Consider the following 26,287-nt stretch of genomic DNA (forward strand, 5'->3'; position numbering starts at 1 on the left):
TGTTCCCAGGGGCCAGGCCTGTCCACTGGTGATTCACTGAATCCTCACAGCCACCCCATTTTACAGATGCAGAAATGGAGGTTCAGAGAGGCTGAGCAATTTGGCTTATATCATGGAGCAAGTAGGTGATTGACATGGCACGTGGGCCTGATCTTGGCCCCAGACTTGGCCTGTTTGGGTCACACCAGGCCAGCTCCCTGTTGCCTGCGTCCCCCTCCGTCCCGTCCTGTCCTGGAGAGGCAAGGCTGGGCGTGAATGGAGAGTCAGCAAGTGAGGGGGCTCAGAGGAAAGATGAGGACTTTTGCTTTGACGTGTGGGGCCACTGAGGCTGCTCAATAAATAGTGGTTGGATGAGGGAAGGTGCTACACCCCCACCTTCCAGTCCCAAGACTCTGCACCCCCTGCACCCTTGCCTGCCAACACCCCCAGCCAGGCTGCCTGCCTCTCAGCGTAGAGCCCCTAGCCAAGGGAAGGTGACAAGGGTGCTATGTGTGGCCCTGGCCGGTGCCTCCCAGGAGGCGGAACGGCCTGTGAGGTTCTGCAAGACCCAGGTGGGATGAGGGGGTGTTGGAAGGGGGTGGGGTGGGCAGGGGGCCTCTTGAGGCCTTAGTGAGAAAGGCTTTCATGCAAATTGGAGCATTCCTCAGCAAGGAGGCCTTTCTCAGCTAAGAAGGGGACAGGCCCGGGAGTGCTCTGTGCAGGTGTGTGGGTTGATGAGAGCCCCTGTGAGCTGTATGCTGGGTCAGTGGGGTGCCTCCTTGTTGGCACCCCATGGTTGTGCTTGACTGAGCGGGAGTGGAAATGGTGAGCAGGGCTGTCACGTGAGGCTGTGTGTGTGGATGTTGTGGTGCTGTGGTGTATGAGACTGTGTGGATCTGTATGGGCTGTGACCGTGGGAGTGTGTGGGGTGGTGGATGTGTGTGTCAGTGACTGGTTGTGTGTGGCCGGGCGCACATCCTTGTGGCTGTGAGGCTGTGAGATGGTGGCTGGGTTCATACCTGATGGGGACGGGTGGTGGCTGTGGGTGGTGAGTGGGGCTTTGTGTCTCCGTGTGAGGTTGGGTGGTGTGTGGTATGTGATTGGTGTGAGGGTGTGTATCTTCCATGTGTGCATGTGGGGTGGGGGGTGGGGAGACCAGGGTGGTGAGGGTGTGGAGAGCCTGGTCTCCTTGGTCCCAGGGTGTACGGACCTCGCCAGCCCTGGGTCCTGACTGGGGCTGGGCGATGAGGTCCCTGTCCCTCCCAGCTCCTGCCCAAGCAGTTCCCCACCCATCAGAGCTCACCCACTTCCCAGAGGTATTGGCCTCCAGGAGGCTGACCCAGGCTTTTACAAATACCACCACATTAGACCCTACCACCCTACCAGGTGGACTTTCTTTAAGACTGTCCCCATTTTACAGATGGGAAGCCTGAGGCTCAGAGAGGCTAAGCAACTGGTCCAACATCACACAGCCAGAAGCCGTGGAGCTGGCATCCAGTCAGCCTTCCTGGCTCCAGCCAAGCCACTATCTCCCTGGACTGGGGGCCACAGCATGTCCTCCTCTACTGTGTCCCAGTTATCTTCAGGCTCTGGGCCCTTGGTCAGCCAATTTTTTCCCTGCTGTTTTATGCTTTCTTGTGTGTGTGTTCTTTCGCACTGTATTTTCCTGCATCCTCGTGGCAAGGAGTTTGCATCTGGGTGGAGATTCCAGCAGAAAGCAGGACTGAGAGAGATGTTGGTGTGTGTAGGGCCAGGGCAGACAGGTGAGCCCCTCGAGGGTAGATGCCAGGTACCGAATAGCATCACAGACCAGAGACTGGCACGAGGTGGGCACCAGGCACTGAGCAGGTGCTCCACGCCTGTGCACACAGATGTCTGAGCACACAGTGGGGCAAGGGGTGGCTCAGTGGGGGGTCCTGGTGGGCTGTGGGCTCGGGGAGGCTTCCTGCAGAGCTGGGAGAGCTTGAGCAGACACAGGTGCCCACCTTAAATTCCTGCAGAGCCTCCCCACCCCCCAAACTGTCCCCTCCCATCCCCGTCAGTTGGGCACTCAGTTGCTCGTTTATCCAGCATTTGTGCTGGGCCCTAGGAGGCCGTGGGAGAGGAAACAGACACCGAAGAGATGATGGCAGCCCAGCCAGGGAAGGGCTGGGGTGGGGGAGCCAGGGGTCACCTGACCAGCCCGAGGTGGGGCACTGCTGATGGAGCAGCCTGTGCAAAGGCCTGGGGGCCTGTTGGAGGAACAGGTGTGGTCAGAATGGGTGGACCCTAGTGGGCTGGGGCCAGGTGGGATGTTACAAACACGGGGCGGAGACAAGGCTGCAAGTGTCACACCAAGGAGTTGGGTTTTGTCCCGAGGCAGTAGGGAGACAGCGAGGGTTGTAGGCAGGGAACAAGTGTCCGATGGATGATGCTTTAGAAAGAGACTGGAGGGGAGGTGGGCGGGTGGGGAATAGGGGCCAGGAGCAGGCGCCACTGCGGGGAAAGGGCTGTGGCTGTGAACTGGGCCTGAGCAGCAGCCTGAGCAGAGGCCTTCTGTGGGGCCCTGGCCCAGCTGGAGTGGTGGGAGTTGGGGCAGCGGAGGATAGGGCCCTTCTGAGCCCACCCTCACTGGTCCCCAGGCCCTGCTCATGCTGGAGCAGCCGCAGGGCCAGGGGGCATTCACTCAGTGCCTAGATGTCATCCCTGCCTCAAAACACCCCTCTGGTTCAGCTCTGCTGCCTGGAATCCCATCCTTACAGCTCCGTTTCTTTAGGTAAAGGACCAGCTTCGTAGTCCCTGGCTCCTCGAGTGACTCTTTATGGTCCCTTTCCTGAGAGCAGGTTTGGTGGGGGCTGCTGAGGGCCTGGCTGTTGGGTGGGAGAAAAAGAGGGAGTGGGCCGGGGGGAAGAGAAAGAACCCCATGTTGGTGTGTGTGTGTTTGTGTGTGTGTGTGGTTGAGAGAGGGGGGTGGGGCATGGAGGTCCAGGGGTAACTCCCAGCCTCCGTCGTGCCCCCTCCATGCTTTTTCCCCCTGCTGGGAACCTGTCCCCCCACCACCATGGGTTTTGTCACCAAATCCCCTTTGTCTCCACATTGCAATTTGCTACCTTCACATTTTGCCGTAATAAAGATTTTGCAACTTGATTTCCTAGGGTACATCTTTTCATTGTTTTCCTCCTTTTTTTAGTTTAAAAGGGGGGAAAAAGAGAAAGAGAGGAGAGGAGCCCATCTCTTCTGGCACCTGGCACCTGCAACTTTTTGGCCGGGAGAACAGGCCTTGCTGCGCTGCTCCCGACTCTGGAGGAGAATTTTTCTCTTCTGTGGTCCTGAGCCCAGTGTGGGGGACGGTCTGGGGAGGAGCGAGCCGCATGGGTGCTGTGGCCACAGGGAGTGGGTGAGGAATCCTGCTGCTGGGAGCCGTGGACGTGGCGCTCCTCCCACTCACCCTGTCCTCAGGGGGGCCCGGGCCGGTCTCTTCCTGCTCCCCACTGCCTGCTCCCCGCTACCTGCTGGCAGTTGATCCACTTCCTGGGCGTCCCCCGCTCCTTGCCGAGGTTGATCCTTGGGCCTGGCAGAGGAAGGCCTCAGCGGAAGATTGAGGGAGGGAGAGTGAGTTTGCAGAAGACACTGTGGGGCAGGGGACGAGAAGGCTGCTCAAGCCCGGGCGTGGCTGGGAGCTCTGAGGAGGAGCAAGGCAGCCCGGGGGCCGGGGCAAAAGCAGATCCTCCTGCGGGGGCCCTTCTCCTGCCTGCCCGGCCCACCAGTGCTCAGGCGGGCACAGCCACGAGCGAGGGGTGGAAAAGCCGTTCATTTTAGTGTGATCCTTTACTGGCGGGTGGGATTTCCAAGTTGCAAAGTGCTTTCAGTCCCTTGGGTCTCAGGCAAGGCAGTGGCTCCAAGAGAAAAGTCAGACCAGAGCTCAGACCTGGCCTCCTGCCGTAGAAGCCGCGCGGCCCATTGACGGCCTGAGCTCCCATCCTCTAGGACGAAGCTGGACGAGATGAGGTAATGCAGCCCCCAGCCCCTCCTTCACGCCTCCCTACTTATTTCCTTCGCTGCACTGATTCCAAGAAGCTGCTTCTTGTACAGCTGACCGTGTGCTCCCACCTGGGACATAAGCTGTACGGGAGTAGGGGCTGTGTCCTCCTCACGGCTGCATCCCGGGTTTTAAACTGCACCAGGCTTGTGATGGGGGCTCAGCCATTATTTGTTGTCTCCATGAAGGAAAAGTGGTGATAGTATGTGGGTCAGGGGCAAGGCTTCGCTTGTGCTGAAAACTGGCCTGTAGGTGCTCAATAAATGCTAGGAAGGGTGCAGGGCGGGGCCTGGTGCCCTGGGGCCCTTCCTCTGCCACCTGTGTGCTCCTGCTGGCCAGGAGCAGTCACCTTGTGCTTCCCCTTGGGCTGTCCACCCCCCCTTCTGACCTTGCTTCCCCTACTGGACCACAGGCTCCCAAAGAAGTGTCAACCGTGCCGGGAACCAAGCACTTTCCACGTGAATGAATGAATGAATGAATGAATGCACGAACTTGCCCTGCCCTTGGGGAATGCAGTTAGAGTCGGACACTGGACCCAGGGCACACCGGGAGAGGTCACGAGACCGCAAATGGAAAGGGCACAGTGATGGCAAGCTACAACAGGACACTGCAATCAGGTTTCCCCAGTGGTCTCTAGATCACGGTGGTGTCAGGGTCCCTGCTTGGAGCCTGGGGGAGGCTGGAGGGTTCTGGCTCACACCAGGGGAGAGTGGCTAGATGGGAGCTGTCCCCAGGGGAGATGAGGTTTCAGGAGCCAGAAGGCTGGGAGGAGAGCGGTGGCCCCAGGCGGGCATTGGAGGGAGCAGGCAGCCGGTTCTGGGTCCAGACCCACTCCTGGTGCTGTAGATGACACTGGGCTGCCTGGTTCTGTTTCACAGAGGAACAAAGGAAGGCTGGGTGTGCCCGGGGACTGGAACACCCTTGCTGTCACCGTGTCTCAAAGTTTTTTCTGGGCTGGGTTCTGGGATCCGGATTTACCAAGCATTGACATTTTGCCATATTTTCTTCTTTTTTTAAAAAAAAAACTTTTTATTGTAGTACATATACAACTCAAAATTTCCCACTTTAATCACTGATGAGTGTACAATTTCGTAGTCTCAATTACATGCACAATATTGTTCTATCATTGCCAGTATCCATCACCCCAACTTTTTCTTTACCTCGAATAGAAGCTGCACCCATTAGGCAATAACTCCCTCTACCCCCTGCCCCCCAGCTCTGGTAACTCATAATCTACTATCCGTCTCTATGAAATTTGCTTCTTCTAGGGTTTCATATAAGCTAGATCATACAATATTTGTCTTTTTTGTATCTTGCTTATTTCACTCAACATGATTATCTTCAAGGTTCATCCATGTTGTTGCATGCATCAGAACTTCGTTCCCTTTTTATGGCTGAATAATATTCCATTGTGTGCATACATTCATCTGTTGATGGACATGAGTTGCTTCCACCTTATAGCCGTTATAAACAATGATGCTGTAAACCTTGGTGTATTCTTCTATTTTTAAAAGAAATAAAACATTGTGAATTGAGTAGAAGCTCCTGGTAGAGTCCTCCCTAATCCCATTTCTTGCTTCCACTGACCCTACTCAAGGCAACCAGGATTCTGGAGGTGGTGGGTTCCCTTCCTGTCCTCGTTTAGTCATTCAACAAACATTTATTGAGCACATTCTGTGCATCAGGTACAGTTTTTGGCCCTGGGAGATCACAGTGAATATGACAGACAAAATCTCCTGCCTTCATGCGCTTTTCCACATGTATGTGTATGTGTCTGTATAAATATTATTGTATGTGGGTCTTTAAATTCTACATAAATAGGACAGATCGTGTTTCAACTTGCTTTTTTCAGTTTTCAAGATTCTGTCGTGTTGAGACCTGAGAGCTGTTTAATTGATCTTAATGACATAGTATTCCATTGTAGGAACACACCACAGTCTGTCCATTCTTTGGATGTAAAATTCAGGTTGTTTCCCTGTTTTGCTGTTTCAGTAGTGCTGCACTGACTGCTTCTGTCCTGTCTTGGTGGCCCATGGCGAGGACTATGGGGGAGGGAGACTACTGACTTGTAGGGGACCAGGGTACTCAGCTTTATTCCATGCAGCCCCCCTGTTCTGCAAACTTCTAATCAACACTCCTTGGTCAGACTGTACCCCTGAGGGATGGGGCCAGGGGGAAGTAGGTTTTGATGGGCAGGACAGTGCGGAGAGAAGGGGAAGGCCTGGAGCTGCGCCAGGCTCAGGTGAGCACCACAGCTGGGTCTGGGCACTGGCTCCAGGGCTGGGATGGAGGCTGGGGTGGAGGGTGGGTGCTGGGAGAGGAGGGGTGATGGGGGCCAGGAGCAGGAGGTACAGAGAAGCCTCACACTCACCGTGAGGTAGCCTGGGGCAGCACCACCCCTGCATCCGCCTATGCCTTGGCCAAGCAGGTGGGAAGCAGTGCGAGGGGCTGGCTGGATCCTAAAACCTCATGGTGCGGTCTTGAGAACACATCTGGAGGTGGGCTCTGTCCCAGCTGCTGTGTGACCCTGGGCAAGGCACTGCCCCTCTCTGGTCTCAGTCTCCTTGCTCTCAGTCCAGTCAGGGGCCAGAGGTCCCCAAGGCCCCTCCAGCCCTGAAGGGTTCACATGCTCTTGGCGAGTGTCCGTGGCTTCCCGCCCCCAGCCTGGAGAGCGGAGGCACTGGCTTGGCCAGGATGGCAGAGCTTCAGCCAGCACCTGCAGCTGGGTGTCAGTCCAAGGGCTGGCCAGGGGCTGGGGTGTGGTGTGAGGGGCTCGCCAAGGGCATTCAGAAGGGCTGGGGGCCATGGTGTCCCCTGACTCTTCCATGCCCCTCCCCTCGTGGACCACACCTGCACCTGCAGTACCCTGTGACCCAGTCACACTCTCCCTGCCCAAGCCCTGTCAGCTAATTCTTCCTTTACTGGCAAAACGAAGCTACAACATATCCCCTGAGGGGCCAGGCAGGACCATCACATGCAATCTTTCAGAGGGAGCTTCGTCCGTAACTATTACTTAACCTAACAGTTCCTCCCTGTGTGGGAGCAATTAACTTCCGTCCCCTGCCTCCTTCCCTTCTGCCTGCCCCCTGGCCCTGGCTCTCCACCTCCCTCCTGGAGCCAGGTGGCTCGTCCTCGCCCCTCCACCCCGTCCAGCCTCCCCCTCCTGTCCATCTGCCTCCCCAGCTGGGGGGAGAAACGTCGCAGTTGGCCCGTTTCCCAGCCGGAACGGAACCATATGGAGGGGCTTAGCTGGACGCCGCGCGCCCGCCTAGCAACATCAGCATCCCGCCCGGGCTGTGGGCAGCAGGCGGGCCCCCCTGGTTCTCTCTCCTGGGACCCTCGCTTCTTCTCTCCTCTCTCTTCCCCGGGAGCCTCTGGGTACCCACGCGGTCCTATGGTACTTGGGACTTCTTTGGTGCCTTGGGAGAGACCTGAGGGCTTGGCCTGCTTGGATGAGGCAGAAGACAAAGGGAGGTGGGTGCTGACCAGGCTGGAGGCAGGGGCTCCGCTTCCTGGGGAGGGGTGTGTGTGTGTGCGTGAGGATGTGCTAATGTGGGGATGAGCGGGGTGTGTGTGTCCCTGGCCCTGGGCCCAGCCGGGTGCCCAGCACAGAGCAGCTACTCCCTGTAGTTCGTGTGCCCTCTCCTCCCCTGGCTGCTTCCGCCTGCTGCCCTCTGAGGCTCAGCTCAGGGTCACTGCCTCTGGGCAGCCTTCCCTGGTTGCAACCTCCCTGGTCCTCAGAGCTGCCATTCCTGACACCCAGACGGGAGAGTTGGCATTTCCCTCATGGGACGGGTGGGTGGGACATCTTCCCCTGCACTGTGAGCCCCTCAAACCCCCACCCCCACGTTTCAGTGTATGGAGACATCAAGTCTGTTCAGAAGGTGGCAGCTGGGTGCCCAGGCAAGGTGGCTGGTTTGAGGTGCTGGCTGGGCCCTGAGGGGATCCTGTTTGGGGTGGGGCTGGGCTAAGGTCCCAAGCAGGGTCCAGAGGGGTTAGGTAAAGGGTTAGGGTCCATTTAGAATACTGCCTCATGCTTTCCCCTAGACTGAGCCCTGAGTGTCACCAGGGGCGCTGTGGGTCTCATTCTCTGGGGTCCCCCAGCTCCTGGAGCCCAGTAGGGCAAGCAACTGCCTGCTTTTGGGCAAGTCATTTCTCTTCTGTGAGCCTCAGTTTCTGCATCACATGTGGTGGGTGACAGAAACAGCAAATGCTTTTGCACCTGCCCCTGGGTGTGCTGTGAGCTGGCTGTGTGAAAAGTGCAGCCAAGGTGCTTCAGTCGCACAGCCTGGGTTTGAGCCCCACCCCACCGTGTCTTGCCTGTGTTTCCGTGGTACCTGGATAGTTCCCGCAGGTTGGATGGGCAGGGGTCTTGCAGGGGAATGAGCTCCAGAAACAGGCAGGCCCTAGCCTCTGTCCTGTCCTGGGACCCAGCTGGGTAGGCAGTGTCGAAACCCCCTAAGAAGGAAGGGTGACAGCAAGGACCCCCGGAGGATCCCAAGAGAGCCTCTCCGGTCATGCCGCTGGAAGTGCTCCTGTTAGCGTTGCCTTCCCTGGGCTTCTGTGCTACCCGCTGAGAATCTGATCACAAATAAGGTGGGTGGGGAAGAGGCTGAAGTGTCTGCACTCTTGCTGAGCCGGCGGCCTGGTGGGACCTTGGGCAGCTCACACGCCGAGGGGCCTGCGAGCGCCGGGGAAGGAACCTGGATGTTAAGTACCCAGGTTTGCAGAACCGCTGCCCTGGATTTTCAGCACCAGTCAGCAGCCTTCACGCTGCCCTCACCAGAAGGCCTGGCGATGGGCACTGGGCCTTGGGGACAGGATCTCCAGGACAAGTGTGGGGATGTGGATGGGGCACTAATGGCCCAGGGTGGGTGATTTACTCTCATTCTCAGATTTAATCCTCCAGAAAACCTTATGGAGTGGTTACAATAAAAATAACCAACTTTTACGGAACACTTACTATGTGCAGACATTGTATTTATATACAAGAACTCACTTTATCTTTGTAACAATCTTATGAAGACGGTAGTACTATTGTCTCCACTTTACAGATGATGTAATTGAGGCACAGAGAGGTTCAATAACTGGCCTGAGGTCACACAGCAGTAAGTGGCAGAGCCGAGCTGTGAGCCCAGATAGCCTGGTTCCTAAACACTAGGCTGTGCTGCCTCTCTCTAGCAGCCTATTTTATATTCGGGGAAACTGAGGCCTGGTAAGCTCAAGTGACATGTCCAGGGTCACCCAGCTGGTAAGGGGCAGAGCCGAGATTCCCAGTGTGGCTGTTCTCACGGCACAGCCTGTGCCCAGAGATGGGGATCTGGGGACTGGGGTCAGCCAGGGCGACCGTGGCAGTGCTCGGCCCTGGTCTCCTGGAGTGTGTGTGTCGGGGAGAGGTGGGAGACGCAGACTCCCCTGCTGCCTCCGCTGATGGGTGCCCATCCTGCAGGGGGCGTGTGTATCGCCCAGTCGGTGAAGATCCCACGGGAGCCCAAAATGGGAGAATTCGACAAGATCATCCGGCGCCTCCTGGAGACCTCGAATGCCAGGGCAGTCATCATCTTCGCCAATGAGGATGACATCAGGTGAGGGCAGGCAGCTGTGGGGCAGGGCTGGGAGGCAGTGTGGGGAGAGCCACGGGTCCTGCTGGAGACCCTCCTAGACAAGTCTGAGCCTACCCTGGGATCCAGAGGGGTGGGTGGGTGACTGAGCATGTGAGCTGGGAGACCTCCCAGGCTGAGGCACAGGCTCCTACTAATGGGGCATCCTCTTCCTTCCCCTTCCTGTTTCCTACATCCATTCCACGCACCAGGAATAAGCAGTGTGCTTTAGCAAAGGGGCTAAGGCTGTGGGCTTGGGGCCAGACCTCCTGAGTTCAAATCCTGTTCTACCTCTTACTAGCTGTGTGACCTCAGGCAAGTGTCTTAAGATCTCTGGGCCTCTTTTCTGCTTAAAAAAAGTGAGCTAATAATGCCTGTCTGATTGTTGTGAGAACTGAATGCGGGAATATGCATGAAGTGTTTAGAGCAGGGTCTGGCATGCTGTAGGCACCTTTAAAAAGTTGGCCACCTGTCAGTCCCTCCTTCCTTTCTTTGGAGATCCAAGAGCAGAGAGAAGGGGACTGAGCCTTGGGTTCTAGTCCTGGCTTGGGCACACACTCACTGTGGACAGCCTCGTCCCTTCCCTAGGCCTCAGTCTCCACATCTGCAGAATGGGAGCAGGTGGAATCCAGGCACTAGGACCATGTAGCGCAGAGACACTGGGCCAGCCCAACTCTGCGTGCCTTTGAGGGATGACCACTTGCCTTCCTCCAGCCTTTTTTCTTGCTACTGCCTCCCTGTGACCAGGTGCCAGGGTGAAGATGGGTCAGGCCTCGGAGATTGTGCAGACCAAGGCAGGGGACATAGCCCTGCCTGCAGGGAGCCCCAGACTGAGAAGGGAGACACAGCCCCTGCTCTGAGTCTGGTGGAGGAGGCATTCCCGTGCCCTTGCAGAGGAAGGTGAGACAGCAGGTGTGGTCTTTCTCTGCCTCCTCTCAGAGCTGCTCTCCACCACCTGCAGAGCCTGCTGGGCCCCCAGGCCTCCCCCACCCACCAGGGTTGCCCTGTCTGCCCTCCCACCTCCCCAGGCAGCTCCCTCCCCTTTGCTAACAAGCGCCCAACCTAGGGCTCAATCTTTCAAATCTGTTTTCCTCAACTTCCATTTCCAGTTGGTAAAGATCCATCCTGAACTCCAGAAATTGCCCTGACCCTGGTGGGATGGAGGGGATAGTTCTGGAAGATCACTAAGCTTTCAAAAGCCAAGGCGACCAACCCTAACGATAGTGTCACAGGCAGCAAAAGTCACAGAGGCAGCTCCCGACCCCCTTAAGGCTTACGGGGTCCTCTAAATTTTGCTTTGGGTGTTCCCACAGATCAGCCAGATCTTGGAGGCAGGAGAGACCTCTTCTGAGCTCAGTTTCCTCACTCTGGACACCATTCCCTGCTTCCTGACTTCTGCCCCCACTTCACAGTCTGGCACCACTTAATTATCCCACTCCACCCACATATGCCCCACCCCAGGCCTTCTGCTTTTGGGGCACAACTTCAGCTCTGATGGACACTCTCATTTTTAATCCAGGGCTCACAGCAAGGCCCTCAGCTTTCCCCACCTGTGCCCTCGTCCTTCTTGGCTTCCCTGGCTGCAGGCCCAGCTCCTCGGGGCACTCCCAGGCCCTGCGTGACCTCACCCACCTCTTCTGCTGTGGGGGTGTGGGGGGAGCAGGGAGATGGGGAGCAGGACTGTGATAGTCCAGCAAGAGATGGCGGGACCCCAGGTGGTTATTACCGCCAAGTGGTACCGTTTAGGAGGGTGAAAGTCTTGGATGACCCCCTGATTTCCGGTTAGGGCAACTAGCAGTGTGGGTGCCCCTCCCTGAGGTGAGGAAGGTGGCAGAGGAGCAGGGAAAGGAATGCCCAGTGTGTTTGGGGCATGTTGAGTCTGATGTGTGGACGTGGTTTTTATTAGGTCAGGGGTCCCCTCACCTCCTCTGTAATTTCTCTGTGTCCTGTAACTCTCCAAACATGGGGACCACTGCTCACTGACCAAGGCAGAGAGGGGGTGGAGTTGGGGGTCAGGAGACCTGGTACCTGCTGGTCTCTTATTAGCTCTGGGCAAGTCACTGTCCTTCTCTGAGCCATTGGTTTTTACATCTGCCCAGTGGGGTTGACAACACTCTAACGCACCCCCTTCAGAGAGAAACATAAAGAGGCTCGGGCTCAATAGGAAAAGGGCTGTGAGAAACGAGACCCCATTGCCGACTGCCGGGAAGGGAGGCTGAAGGCGCTGGGTCATTGGCCCGAGAAGAGGCCCTTGGGGAGGGTGCAGAAGGGCCTTAGATCCACTCCCTGAATGGCCTGCAGGAAGTGTGGTGGGAGACGGGGATCATTTCTGGAAATTTGTGTGCATTTTTAGAAGCAAACAGAAGTAAAAATAAACCCAGGTGACTTTGCAGAGATGGAGGGATGGAGGGCCGGTCCTCTGGGCTGGCCTAATACCGGCGGGTGTTAACAGGCCTGGGGTGTGTGTTCTGAGAGCAGCCCCCTCTGGCCTCAGTGATGACCTGAGCTGAGGAGGCCACAGCAAGCAAGGAGGCCGGGAAGTACCTGGAGCTGGAAGATGGAGGAGGAGGGAAGGGGTGGGCAGTGAGTGACAGCCAAGCTGGCTCAGGCCAGCCCTGGCCCCAGCCCCAGCCTCAGGTGCAGGCTCTGAGGCCTGGACACATTAATTCTCTCTGGAAGCCCCAGGCCCTCTTGCCCCAGCTGGCTGCCTCCTGTGCAGCCCCAGCAGCCACCTCCAAGCCCTGATCCTCAACGACAGGAAGGGTCTGGCCAGTTTCTAGTCCTGCTGCCTCCCCTTATATAGGTTGCCTCCTCTGTGCTCTGGTTTCTCCCCATGGAAGGAGTTGGACTGGCAGAGATTCTGCCCATTCCTCCTATTTTCCCTCCAGGGAGATGGCTGTTGAGGGGGCAGCTAATTAGTGCACTCATTAAGCATTGATTGAGCATCTCCTGTGGGCTTGGCCCTGTGCTGGGTTCTTGGGTGCCAGATTGGATTAAGGCCACTGGCACAGCAGGGCTGGGAGCTGTGAGCACCCGGGCTGCCCCTGGGATCCCTTCCCTTTCCCATCCATCACCAAGGATGTGGGGAACAGCTCTTTGAAGGATCCAGGCCTTTGGCACAGAAGGGGGTGGGATGGAGAGGGCACTGCTGGCAGGAGAGCAGCGTGAGCAGAGGGCTGAGGGTGTAGAGGGGTGTGTGTGTGCGTGTGTGCATGCAAATGGACGTAAGCATGAGGACTGGCCGATGACTGTGGATTTGGGCTCAAGGCCAGGATGGTGTGAGCCTGAGTGGACAGGAGCAGGGCAGATTTGGTTCTGGGGCCTGAGTCAGACATGGGGCATGTGTGGGCCTGGTGAGACTGGTGTGGTCTTTGTGGGGTCAGGTGTGGCCCTATGGAATGGGAGGGGTCCTGGGGAGGGGGCATGTTGGGCCTGTAGGCAGGTGTGGGCCCAGAGAGTCAGTCAGGGGTGGGAGGGTAGCTGTGGGCTAATGGTCAGATGTGGACCAGAGGTGAGGGGGAACAGTGGGCCCCAGGGTACGGGCATGGTGCTGGGGCAGCTCTGGGCTGCTGGGCACATTGGGCCTAGGCGGGTAGAGCAGGCAGGATCTCAGGGACAGGTATGGGCTGTGACGGGGCCAGAGGCAGGTCTGGGGGCAGCCATGAGCCCATGGGCAGCCATGGGCAGGGGCGAGGCAGACACGAGGCTGGTGTGTTCCCACAGGCGTGTGCTGGAGGCGGCACGGAGAGCCAACCAGACGGGCCACTTCTTCTGGATGGGCTCGGACAGCTGGGGCTCCAAGATTGCGCCTGTGCTGTACCTGGAGGAGGTGGCCGAGGGTGCTGTCACCATCCTCCCCAAGAGGATGTCTGTGCGAGGTAGGGCCCCCCCCCGTCACCCCCATCACTGTCAACAGCATCCAGGACTGTCCCTTCTCAATGTCCCAGCTCACCTCTCCTGCCTCTTGCCTCCCTACATCTTTTCCTTCCTCCTCCTTGGCCCACAGCCTCTTGTGCTCTGAGGTTTGGGCTGGGAGGCCTTTCAGGCCACACTCAGCCCAGCAGGATTTGAATCCAGATTCAGGACCTTTCTTCTTCCCTTCTCAGATATTTTTGGGTGTGGAAGATGTGCGGCATCATTTATCAGGGGTTCTCCTTCGCCTCCTTGACCCCACTCCTTCTCCCACCTGGGACAGAAGAGCCCCAGGCCCTCACCGTGCCCGGGGATCCTCCTCTGTGGAAGGGGACCGCCAGCAGGCCACAAGACGCAGATGCACGGGGCAGGGGCCTCCCTGCAGGCCTGTGGGGCCTGGGGTAGGGAGTGGGGGGCCATCCAGCCTCGCATCCCCTCCTCGGGGCGGGACCTGGACAGAAACAGGCTGTTCTGACAGGGAGGGAGGCATGAAGTTCCCGAGAATGGCCTGATTTGGCAGGGGGACGTGGGCTTCCAGTCCTTCTCCACTGCCCTTCCTCCATCCATCAGTGTGGCTGGAGCTGCGTGCAACTGCAAACACCTGCCCCTTCTGGGAACTTCCAAAGAGAGAAGGGGAGGGACTTGCTTGAGGTCACACGGCAGTGTCCTCTATAGTCACCGCGAGGGGAGGGAGCCCAGGCCCTGGAAGCTTCCACTCGGCCCTCTCAGCCCCAAGCCATCATAGGGCTTATAGTCCCCACAAATGCCAGCCCCTCACCAGCATCTCATGTAGTCTACCCAGAAGCCCTGTGATATACCCTTATCTGCATATTAAAAGCACTGAGGCTCAGGGAGGTTGAGTGACGTATGGTGGCTAGTAAGTGGCAGAGCTGGCATTTGAACCCAGGTTTACCTGAACAAATCCCCTTTCTCCCTGGGATGTTAGAAGAATCTTTAGGTCAGTGTTTCTTAACTGGGGGGTGATTTTGCAACCCCCTCCCCCTCGGGGGACATGTGGCAATGTCTGGAGACATTTTTGGTTGTCACAGTTGGGGGGTGGTGCTACTCCAGTGGGTAGAGGCTGGGGGTGCTGCTGAACAGCCTACAGGGCACAGGACAGTAAAGCCTTATCTCACCCCAAGTGTCATTAGTGCTGAGGTTGAGAAACCCTGCTCTGGCATTTCTGCTGCACTCCCTGGGCAGATAGTCATTTAGCTTCCACTTGGATCCTTCCTTGGGCAGGATGCTCACCACTTGCAGGGGGCCCCATTGAGCTTTGAGGCCTCAACTGTATGGATGACAGAAGAGGCGTTTGGGAGGGAGGGACCCCATCCACCTGCCGGCCTGCTTGCCCTGGGCCGAGGACAGAGTCTGTGAGTCCTGTGCTGGTCCAGTGACGGGAAAGTTCTGGACTTGAAGGGAGACCTAGGCCTTAGCATCATGGTGTGATCCAGGTGATCCCTTACCCTCTCTGGCCTGGTCTCCTCAGAACGAGAGAGAGCTGTTGTCCCCGGGGTCGGGCAGCTCCCACCAGCCTCTCTGCCATGAAGCTCTATTATCAGACCCCCTGATGGCTCCCACTCACAGAAGCCAGATATTAGCATGCAGGTGGATAAAGGCCGTGGGAACCACCTCGCTGGAGTACTTCTCTTCCACTGAAGCAGCAGTTGCAAGATTACCCAGGCTCCCCCAGCTACTCAATACACTCTTTTCATTTGGCACAAAATGAAATAATCCACATTTTGAGTTTTTTCCCTGGCCTGCCTGGGGGAGGCAGGAAGGGAGTGGGCGGGGAAGTGTAGGAGCCCCAGGGCCTGACGTCACCCTCCTTTGCCAGGCTTCGACCGCTACTTCTCCAGCCGCACACTGGACAACAACCGGCGCAACATCTGGTTTGCCGAGTTCTGGGAGGACAACTTCCACTGCAAGCTGAGCCGCCACGCGCTCAAGAAGGGGAGCCACGTCAAGAAGTGCACCAGTGAGCACGTGGGGTGGTCGGGTGGGGCCCAAGGGACCAGCCTTGGTGGGGTGGGGTGGGCAGAGGGATGGGGCCTGAGGAGGCGGAGTGAGGGGGGTCAGAGTTGATACCTGAGGGGCAGGCTTCTCAAGGGGCCTGAGCTGGTGGAGCATGAGGGCACGCAAACCTCAGGGGTGGGACCCGATGGGTCAGAGCCTGTAGGCGGAGATGGGAGGCCGGGGTCTGATACTGACACCGTGAGGCCTTGGGGCTGGGGAGGGCTGAGGGTCGTGGGAACCTCTGCGGTCCCTCTAGGATGGCACACCCTCAGTGACACTGCTGATTTGGGGCAAGGGTTCCTGGGGCCCGGGCAGAGGTGCCGTCCAGCCTCTGGCCACCTTGGGGTTCATCTGGACATCCCTAGGGTGGGTGAGCCCACAGGACTGAACTCACCCCAGCCACCCTGTGCCCTGAGGCACCCTGAGCATCACTGAACAAACACCAAACACCTCGGTCCCTCCACTAGCACCAGTCGGGCTCCCAGGATGTGCCTTGCCCTTCTCTAAGTGCTGCAGATATAGTGAATGAAAGAGTACAGCAGCCTCGTTGAGTTTGTATTCTAATGTGGAGACAGACAATAAATGAGATAAATAACTAAACTATAGAATATGTCCAAAGGGAACTGTGCAGTAGAGAAAAATAAAACAAAGAACAAGGATAGAAAGTGTGTGTGTTGGGGGAGAGTGGGGACTACCACTTTAGAGGGGCCAGGGAGGGCTTGCTGCAAAGGTAGCAGAGCCCCCTCAGGAGAGTGAGTGAGCCACTTAAGGGGGGTATGGCCTGTGCCTCCTGCCGCTGGGGAGACAGAGTCTCAGAGGAGGTCAGTAAGGAGCTGAGTTCCCACAGATGACTGTGGCGGAGCAGGACAGAACCGTGTCCCTGCAGCCCCCTAAGGGTTGTGCATCCACACTTGACACATTTGGGCATGAGGACTCTAGCACTCTGAGTCTGGGGAGGTCTGGGCAGCACTGTGGCAGAACATGGCCTCTGTGACATTGGGATTCGTGGGGGAAGGCTTGGGGTGACCCTCAACTCAAGAGGTGCCCAACTCAGAATGATGAACTCCCTCCCATATCCTCCCAGACTGACAGGTGTAGCTTGGAATGATTGACAGCTGGGCAGCCCACCAGGGGCAGGAGAGGCAGGATTGTAAAGCCTAGAGGTGGGTGGGCGGGCACCCTGCAGTGCCCCGGTGGCTATTGCCTACCGGGAGGCACAGCTGCTGAGGCTGTGGGTATCCCCTGGGGGCTTGGGCAGACTCACAGCCAAACCCAGGTGCCTGGTCAGCAGGGCGAGTGTGGGTGTGTGACTGGGTGGCATTGTGTGCACATGCCTGTGTATTTATGCATGAGTCAGTATGTCTGAGGGTGCGTGTCTACATGCATGTATGTGTTCCATGGAGGTACTTATCTTATTACTGGGTGAGCTAATAACCAGGAACATCACTGTTTCTTATGCATCTCCTATGTTTCAGACACTTTAAAGACTTCATCTCCTTTCACCTTCACAACACAGGAACTAGGAACGGTAATAAGCCTCATATTATAGATGAGCATATGGAGTCAGAGAGGGCAAGCAACTAGCCCAGTGCTGCACAGCAAATGCCTTTATGAAGCAGTATTTGCAAGAGAGGTATAAGAAGTACAAACTGCCTCTGCATGGGAGGCTGGGCCCTCATGGCTAGGGTAACTGCATCCTATTTACTCCTGTTCACCTGGCATAATTATTCTCAAGAGTGCCCATGTGGGGATGAAAAATTGTACGGTCACCCTGATTATAGGCCACTTAGACCTGGCTTGGGGTGGGTAGGGCTGGGAGGGAGAGTGAGATGCATAACTGGGACAACCCAAAGGGAGGTGTGTGGCCTGACTGTAGAGCAAGTAGGGGAGGGAGTATTGGAGCAGAGAATGTGGTGGCAGCCTTGTGGGCCTAAGACAAGGCCTGTGACCTTACCGGGCCTTTCCTTTCTCACCTGAGAAATGGGGTTGATGGCAAGCCATGCCAGAAGTGTATCCAGGTGGAAGCCAGGCAGTGTTCATGGAGGCTCTTTGTGAACTGTCAAATAGTGGTTCTCAACCCTGGCTTTGCAAGGGAAATATAGCAGGGTCCCACCCCCAGACCAACTAAATCAAAATCTCAGGGTGGATCCTGGGCTGTGGAGTTTTTTGGGTGTCTTGGGCTGGAGCAGTGGTTCCTAAGCTTTGCTCACACTGGATCACCTGGGGATCTTTTAAAACTCTGGATGCTTGATTCCCGCCCCCAGACATTCTGATTTAATTGGCACTGGGTGCAACCTGGGCATTAGGATTTTTTGAAAGCATCCTGGGTGGTTCTACTGTACAACAAAGTTTGGGAACCTCTGACTCAGAGGGAGAGCTGAGTAGGGTACAGAGGGCAGCAGGAGCCCCAGGCAAGGGGAACAGCGGAGGCTGGAATGAGCATGGAGTACACCTCAGGGAGGAGTGGAAGAACAGTACCTCACAGCTAACCTGAATCCTTCTTGCTGCATTTGAAGTCCCAGCTGAGACTTATAAGTCTCTGTGTGGCCTCAAGTCAGGTGTGGTGAGCCCGACCATCTCAGGGTGAAGTGGGGGGACAGGGGACCTGCTAGGAATGTTTGTGAGACCAGAGGCCCTGGGTGAGGGGAGAGGATCTCTGGCTTCCTCAATGTCCTGTCAAGGCCTGAACTGAGCCAGCCCCTGGGGAGAGGGCCTCAGGCCAGGGAGAGCCGGATGAACACTGTGGACTGGGCACCTAGGGGGCAGGGCGGTCAGGGGAAGGACTCATCCCTGGGTGTGATTCTGACTCTGCCTCCTCCCTCCTGTGTGACCTTAGACAAATCACTTAACTTCTCTGAGTCTCTGCCTCATCTGGGAAGGCAGCACCCACTTCAGTGGGTTGTTGTGAGAATTAGCAGTGAAGTGTATGAAGAGGCTGGCTCACAAATGCTGTGTGTGATAGGTACTGATGTAGAAAGGAGTGGGAGAGATGGGATTTAGGCAGGCGAATGGATAACTTAGCTCAAGTGTGTTGGTACTTGGTATAGACTTTGTCAGTCAGCTGTGGGGTCCCCGAGGAGGGAAGGTGGGGGGTATAGGTCACAGGTATAGCACCCATTTTGCAGAAGAGGAGACTAAAGCAATTTGGGACCATCACAGACTGGAGAATGTCAGAGTGGATTCACGCCCAGGTAGCTTGCTTCCTTCCCTCCCCCTCCTCCGGGCCCTTCTCTCTCTCTCCTTTTTTTTTGTTTTTAATGCAATTTTATTGAGATATGATCACATAACATACAATCATCCAAAGTATGCAATCAGTTGTTCAGTATCACCATATAGTTATGCATTCATCACTACAATCTTTGAACATTTTCATTACTCCAAAAAATAAAATGAAAATTAAAATAAAAAAGAATATCCAAAACATCCCATTCCCCCCATTGTTCATTTACTTTTTTTAAAAAATACAGTTTTATTGAGATATCCTCACACACCCTACAGTCATTCACAGAGTACAGTTATTCAAGCACCATCATACAGTTGTGCATTTATCACCAGAATCAATTTTTGAACTTTTTCCTTACTCCAAAATAAAAATAAAAGCCAAAAAGAATACCCAAAACGTTCCATTCCCTCCATCCCATCCTATTCTTCATCTAATTTTTTATCTGCATTTTTCCACTCATCTGTCCATGCACTGGATAAATGGAGTGTGAGCCCCAAGGTTTTCACAGTCTCACAGTCACACTGTGCAAGCTACATAGTTATACAATCGTCTTCAGGAATCAAGGTCACTGGGTTGCAGTTTGACAGCTTCAGGTATTTCCCTCTAGCCATTCCAACACACTAAATACTAATAAGTGATATCTATATAGCGCATAGGAATACCCTCCAGAGTGACCTCTTGACTCCATTTGAGATCTCTCAGCCACTGGAATCTTATTTTGTTTCATCTCTCTTTTCCCTTTTGGTTCAAGAAGTTCCTCTCAATCAAACGGTGCTGGGTCCGGGCTCATCTCCTGGAGTCATTTCCCACATTGCCAGGGGGATTCACACCACTGGGAGTCCCGTCCCTCATGGAGGGGAGGGCAGTGGGTTCACCTGCCTGGTGGGCTTAGAGAGAGAGGGTGGGCCCTTCTCTCTCACCCTCGGCCAGTCCAGATGCACTCTGGAGCCTCCAACAGCTTGTATTCCCCCCGCCCCCACCTCTTCCAGGATGCCTGCCTGATCCACACCAGCGGCCTGGGATCAGCCCACCCTGGTCCTCTCCACGCTGACAGGTTCCACAGGTGGCCTCGGCCTGGTTCCGCCCCGCAGGCCCTGGCCTGGCCAAGCTCTCACAGTACAAGTGCCCTGCCGTCCCCTCTCCCTGCCCTGCCCTTTGCCCCATCCATTCCTTCCAACCCCAGGTCGATGGATGGATCTAGTGATCTTCTAGGAGGGTGGGAAGGACCATCTCATCCTGGTATCTTACACTTGGGATAGTTCGATCCATCCTTCAAGGCTGTGGGTTCCCTGAGACAGGAATTTGAGAGCAAGCAGTTTATTTGGAAAGGGACCCAGGAAAACCAGCAGGGGGGTATGTGAGAAGGCAGCTGACAAAGGGTGTACTGTGAGCAAGTGGAGCTTAATCCCCCTGGGGGACACTGGGAACCCTGAGGAACCAGCCTCTTCATTAACCCTCCAGAGGTGTGAAGGAGCTCCTGGGCATTGTTAATTTCCCAGCACTTTTGGCCTGCCAGCTGGGTGGGCAGAGTGGCCTGCTGTGGCCAGAGAGAGCTCAGGAGAGTGGCAGAGGCTGGCAGTTGGAAATTGGGTGTGCTGACGTGGTAGGGGCAACAGGATGTGGGGGGGCACTCATTCTTTCTCAAAAATACAGATGTTAGAGTCTTGCAGATCTAGGTGTAAATCCTGGTCCCGTAACCTCACTTCTTGGGCCCTTGGTTTTCTCATTTATAAAATGGGGGTCCTATCACCACCACCCACCCTTCCCCAGAGCCCCGTCTCCAACAGAGTCCCGCCTCCCTCCCGGTTTCTTGGAGAGGGTCTGGGAGCTGATCTGTGGGAAGCCCTTGCAGATGGCTCATGGATGGCCCCACACGAACCAGCAAGATTGGGGTCCCTGAGCAGGGTGACTCTGAGGCTGCAGAGGCCTGTGGGAAGTGGCACCTGCTCCCTGCTCCTCCTCCAGCCCTCCCCGGGAGCCAGCGGAGCAGAGCTTGGGAATTAAAGCCATAAACAAGGCAGATGTGGCATCCATCTTTCTGACAGCACTGCCAGCCAGGTGACGGCTGAGCAGACGAAGGCCCAGTTTATGAGCAGATAGGAGAAATTTACCGCCTGCTGCTCCCAGGGGCCAGGAGCTCTGAGAGGGAGGGCAGCCGCCTGGCAGCTGGGGGGTGTGGGGAGACGCCGTTGACCCTGGCTGTGCTAACAGCAATAACAAAATAATAACAACAGCTAACATTTCTATAGCACTTATTATATATTGAGCTCTGTTCTAGTGTTTTATGTTTAATCATGTCAGCAACCCACTTTACAGATGAGTAAACTGAGGCTCAGACAGGTTAAGGACTTGCCCAAGGTCCCACAGGTAGTAAGTAGCAGGGCTTCCAGAGATGTCCTGCCTCAGAGCAGCTGATGTTACAGCCACAGGGCCCTTCTGGCAGCTCCAGCTCAGGCTTTGAAAAATGTTCCCACTTCCACATTCTCAAAAGAACTTCAAGAAGACTCCCTCCCAGGGCAAGGAAGGAAAACCAACATTTGGGAGCACCTGCTATGTGCCACACGTTAGGGGAACTCACATTTGCTCAAACCATCAGCCAGAGGGATCCGGGGCTGTTTCTCTCTATGCTGCTTCTTACTTGTTCAACCAGGAAACCAACCAGCATTTACCAGGAGGCTGACTGTGTGCCCAGCCCCATGCTGGGCTCTGTGAGGGGGACAGGCCTGCCCTCGGGAGCTCCCCCCGCAGCCGGGGACAACACAGACCTTGCAGACAAGGTGGTGGGTACCATGGGCTTCCAGAGAGGGCCTGAGAGGGCAGATCCAGGAGGCTTCTTGGAGAAAATCGGGAGTGCTGGTTGGCTAGGGATGCTGCATTGTGAAATAGGGGGAGCAGAAAGGCCTCACTGAAAAGGTGATACTTGAGCAAAGACCTGAAAGCAGTGAGGGAGCGAGCCATGGGGAGAGCTGGGGAAGAGCACGCCAGGCAGAGGGCACAGCATGTGCAGAGGCCCTGAGGTGGGCCCACACCTGGCAGGCTGGGGAACAGCGGGGTGGCAGGTGTGGCTGAAGCAGAGGGAGCAACAGGTAAGAGGTGAGGTCCGAGAATTGGGAGGAGTTGCAGATTGCAGGGGCCTTGTAGTCAGTTTGTAAGGATTTAGTCTTGTATGCAGAATGAGACAGGAAGCCATTGCAGGGCTTTCAAAGAGGATTGACCTGATCCAATTCTGTTCTAACAAGATCACTCTGGCTGCTGCCCAGACAGGAGACAGGGGGCCGAGGGTAGTAGGCTGTTGCTGTAACCCAGGTGGGAGGTGACGGGGGCCTGGACCAGGCATGGAGGTGGGAAGAAGGGATCAATCCTTTATACATTTTGCAGTGGGGCTGCAGAATTTGCTAATGGATTTGAGGTGAGAGAAAGACGACAGAAAGTCAAGGGTGTCTGAACAAGGAGATGGATGGACTTGCCATGAGCTGATGGGGTGCCATGGGGAGGAAGTGCAGGGTGGGGAAGGAAACCAGGAGTTCAGGTCAAGACCCCTGAAGGGTGAGAGTCCCGCTGGCCGTCCAGGTGGCCATGTGGAGCAGGAGCTGGAGAAGGGAGGGGTTGGCCTTGGGGGTCTGGGGAGTTGTCAACGTGTGGGTGCAGCTAGTGGAGTTGGGGGTGAGGAGAGACGAGGTCCGAGCCCTGGAAGATGGAGCCTTGGGAGGGGGAAGAGGAACCAGCCGGGGTGGCCAGGGAGGTGGGAGGAGAACTGGAGTGTGGCGTGTGGAGGGACGGGGCCAGGGAGGAGGAGTGGCCCCGTCACCTGCTGCCGTGGGCCCAGTGAGCTGGGGACTGAGAACTGACCACTGGCTAAAGTAACAAGGAGCCACGGTGATCTCCGAAAGGGCAGTCTCCTTGGAGAAGAGGGTGCAAAACCCCAGCTGGAGTTGGTCAGGAGAAAAGCAGAGGAGAGAAATTGATGGTAGTGAGTAGAGACAACTCTTGGGGAACTTCATTATCAGTAGGAACAGAAAAAAAGTTCCTTAGTTATTTGGGGGAGAAGTGGGGGTCAAGAGAGGAATTTCTTTTCGTTTTTTTAAATGGGAGAAATTACAGTATGTTTCTAGTTGATGGGCAAGATCCAGTAGAAGACACTGGAAAGGGACGACAAGTTGCTGGGCTGTAGGGGGACAGGGGAGGGGTTGTTAGTGGGGCCACAGGTGGCTCACCCAGGTTTGCCATGATTCAGGCCCCAGAGCTGCTGCCTCCTCGCCCTCGCCCCCAGCCTGGGAAAGCCACCCCCAGGCTCCAGGGCTGAGGAGTGTGGGTCTCCTCCCACCTCCCTGGTTCCGAGACCTGAGGGGAGAGAACTGGCCTCTCCTGGGAGCCAACCTGTGCCAGGAGCAGGCCTGGCCCTCTGCTGCAGGTATTATTCTTTAATGGGCCCAATGTCCCAGGACCCACATTCTGGCTCCTTCACAAGTGGGGGAACTGGAAGGCCAAGGTGCCCACGTCCACCCAGCGAGCAAGAGGCCGAGTGAGGGGTTTCAACCCGGTTCCATCTGGGCCTGATGCTCATGCCCCGTCACTGGGCCAGTGTTTCTCAAACTGGGGTCTGTGGACACCTGGAGACGTATTCTTAAGGTCAGACCCTCAGGGACCCAGGAGTTCCCAGAGGATTTTTAAACTTTGCATCTTCATTTTCTTGGCCCTCCGGAAGTGATCTTTACCAGTTTCAAAGACACAAGTTCTCTGCTGCTGTGATCATTTGTAATTGGAAGTCACTGTCATAGCCAAGACTTCAGTCTCTTTTGTCAGTGTTTTCGCCCTGGGGTCAAATTCTTGGAAATCTGCAAGAATTGCTTTCCTTCAGGAGGGGCTGTGGCTGAATCAAAGCTGAGGAGCCTGGGCTCCCATCATGGAGCTCTTGAAGTGGGAGAAAGTACACTCGAGAGAGTCAGGAGTTCCGGCCCTACTTCACCTCCCCCAGCCTCAGTTTCCCTGTCTTGGAGATGATGGTCCCATCTGCCCAACCATGACCCCCTCCCCAGAACATCTGGGTACAGCGTTCCCTGGGCCACGCATTGGTTTAAACTGAGGCTGGGTTTTGGGAGAACAAACCTAGGGATGGGGGATGAGTTGTTTGGAGATACCCAAGACTGGACAGCAGATGACTTGACGGAGGTTGAAAATTCAAAGAGAGGGACCAGCAAAACCGTGGTGTGGCTTCTGATAATGCAGGACAGGGCCGGGGGGGTGGTCGAGCCTGGCCTTCGGAGCAGAACTCAAGGCCCCATCCGAAAGGCCTCGTGTCTCAGCGAGGTGATGGGGAGAATGGTCCAAACATAGGTGGAGGGTGAGGAAAGGAGGAGATGTGGCCAGAGGGGCACAGAGTGGTAGCTCTCTCCTCCCTTCTGCGTATACGGCTGGCCCGAGCGGTCCGGGGCCTGGCTGTGAATGTGGAGGCCCTGTCCCGTGTGGCGTGTGTCCTGTCCTCATCTCATGTGGGAGGGAGAAGAGGAGCACCGGAGCCTGCACGTGCCACACTGGACAGGATGGAGGTGGGAGGCCTGGGGAGGCCACAGGCTGGTGTGGAGGCCTCTGGGGGTGGGGGAGTTATCCAGCAGAGGGGCGCTAGGGAGGAAAACGACAGCTGAGGCATCTAGAGAATTCCATGCACAAGGCTTGGTGCTGGCTGTTTACCCTTGCCTTCTCCTCGAATCCTCCCAACGGCCCTCGAGGTAAGCATTATTCACATTCACATCTGAGGAACCTGAGTACCAGGAGACTCAGTGACAACCCGGATCCTATAGCTCGTCCACGGTGGAGCCAGCAGTGTGGGCCAGAAGCGTTTCTCCTGACCACTACCCCAGACAACTCTCGCTGCGGGCGGTTCTGGGACCCTCTTGTCATACTCCCTGGAAGTTTGTCCAAGGGATGAAAACTGTCGTGTTTGTATATTTGTATGTAAATGCAAGTTGATACATGTGTAAATCTGTGTCGAGTGTACGTATGGTTATATGTTTGATTATATGTGTCCCCAGAGTTCTCACCGTGCCTGGCTCTATAATAGAGTTGACACCTGTAGGAGCAGCCTTCCCCGGCTGGGGTACTTATCCTCCGAGATGGGACAGCACTGTGTCATGTCCCACCTTCTCTCCTAGAGGTCCCCAGTGGGATTGTGCCCCCGTTGCCCTCAGTGGTCTACCTGCTCAGGCACACACCTTTTCCATCTCACCTCCCTACCCCCCTATTGATGCTTCCCAGCATCACCTCCCAGATAAACGACTCGCATGCAAATCCTCGCCAGGATCCGCTTGTGGGGCTTCCCAGCCTAAGACAGTGAACTTGAGTGACCACATGCTGGTACATGTCTTGTGAAATGTGTAGCTGTGTATATATCACATGTGTGTGTGTTTATCTGTACACCGTGCTTGTATGCATGTTTGAGCGTGTGTATGTGTATAGGCATGTGTATAAATGCATGCAGGTTTGTGTCTCTGCTACTATGCGTGAGCGCATGTGAAAATACGTGCTTGTAAATGTGTTTGATTCTGTACACCCTGGTGTGAGGGAGCTGTGCCGTGTGTACGTGTATTTGAGTGTTAGAACTCAGGAGGGCTGCGGCAGGCGGGGTGAGTTGTGGAGAGGTAAGTGGGGAGACAAGGAAGAACTCTGATTATTTCAACCTTGAAAACTCATTTCAATTACAATTTACAACCTGCAGACAAAGGCTGCAGTCGCCGTAGTAACCACAGCTGCGGGGGTTTTGACGGAGAAAATCCTCTCCTGGATGGTTCCCTGGCTGGCTGTCACCCGTGGCAGAGCCAAATGCATCTTTTGCCTCTCTGTGCCCCGGGACACAATTAGGACATCTTCTAACTGTTGCTGCTGTCACCGCAGCCGTGGGTCTGGAATTTATCTTTTCTAATAGCCCTCAGAAATGTATGTCTTGCTTCCTCCACAAAGTATGGTGCCTCCCGCCTCTCCAGGCCTGGGGGTCTGGCCCACCCTTGAGAGGGGATATTCTGACCCCGCTGTTCCCCACTGCACTGCCCTTCTCTCTCTGGACCTCCAGACAGGGAGTCCCTAACTCTTGGTGTGGGTGGGCCGGGCAACTGGGGGCAGGGCCCGGGGCCAGAGAACACAGACGGGGCTGGTCAGGTGCTGGATGGACTCAGAAAGAGGGGAGGGGCGGTTCAGGATGGTGAAAGAGAGACCCGGGTTCAAACCCAGCTCCTCCACTTGCCAGACGGGTCATCCATCAGGTGTGTACTGAACACTTACTGGGCATCTGGATTCCTGCAAGGCTAAACCTCTGTAAGAGGGGCACAGTCAAGCCTACTTTCCAGAAGTGTGGGGAGGACGAAACGCCAGGCACCCAAAGGCTCTCAGTTGGGTGTGAGCCACGGCTCTGGGGTTGGCGCGTGGGGAGAGCTGCCCCTGCTATGGGCACAGCTGCCTGTTCTTCAGACATTCAGGACAAAATGTGTGTCCTTGTTTAACTTGCATGTGTGATTCTGCCTCCCCAGGCCCCTGGTCAGTGCACTCTGG

General features: G+C 56.0%; 1 protein-coding gene across 7 annotated transcripts in view; it reads left to right on the forward strand.

Annotated features, from left to right (window-relative positions):
- Positions 1-26,287, forward strand: part of GRM4 (glutamate metabotropic receptor 4) — a 115,775-nt gene that overhangs the window by 67,073 nt on the left and 22,415 nt on the right. For all 7 annotated transcript variants that reach the window (XM_037844502.1, XM_037844501.1, XM_037844503.1 and 4 more), the window contains 3 exons: positions 9,447-9,582; positions 13,321-13,475; positions 15,347-15,487. In XM_037844502.1, coding sequence (XP_037700430.1) covers positions 9,447-9,582; positions 13,321-13,475; positions 15,347-15,487 — 432 coding nt within the window. The remainder of the gene's footprint in view (positions 1-9,446; positions 9,583-13,320; positions 13,476-15,346; positions 15,488-26,287) is intronic.

Source organism: Choloepus didactylus, chromosome 7, assembly GCF_015220235.1.
Source record: "Choloepus didactylus isolate mChoDid1 chromosome 7, mChoDid1.pri, whole genome shotgun sequence".
NCBI classification, from domain to species: Eukaryota; Metazoa; Chordata; class Mammalia; order Pilosa; family Megalonychidae; genus Choloepus; species Choloepus didactylus.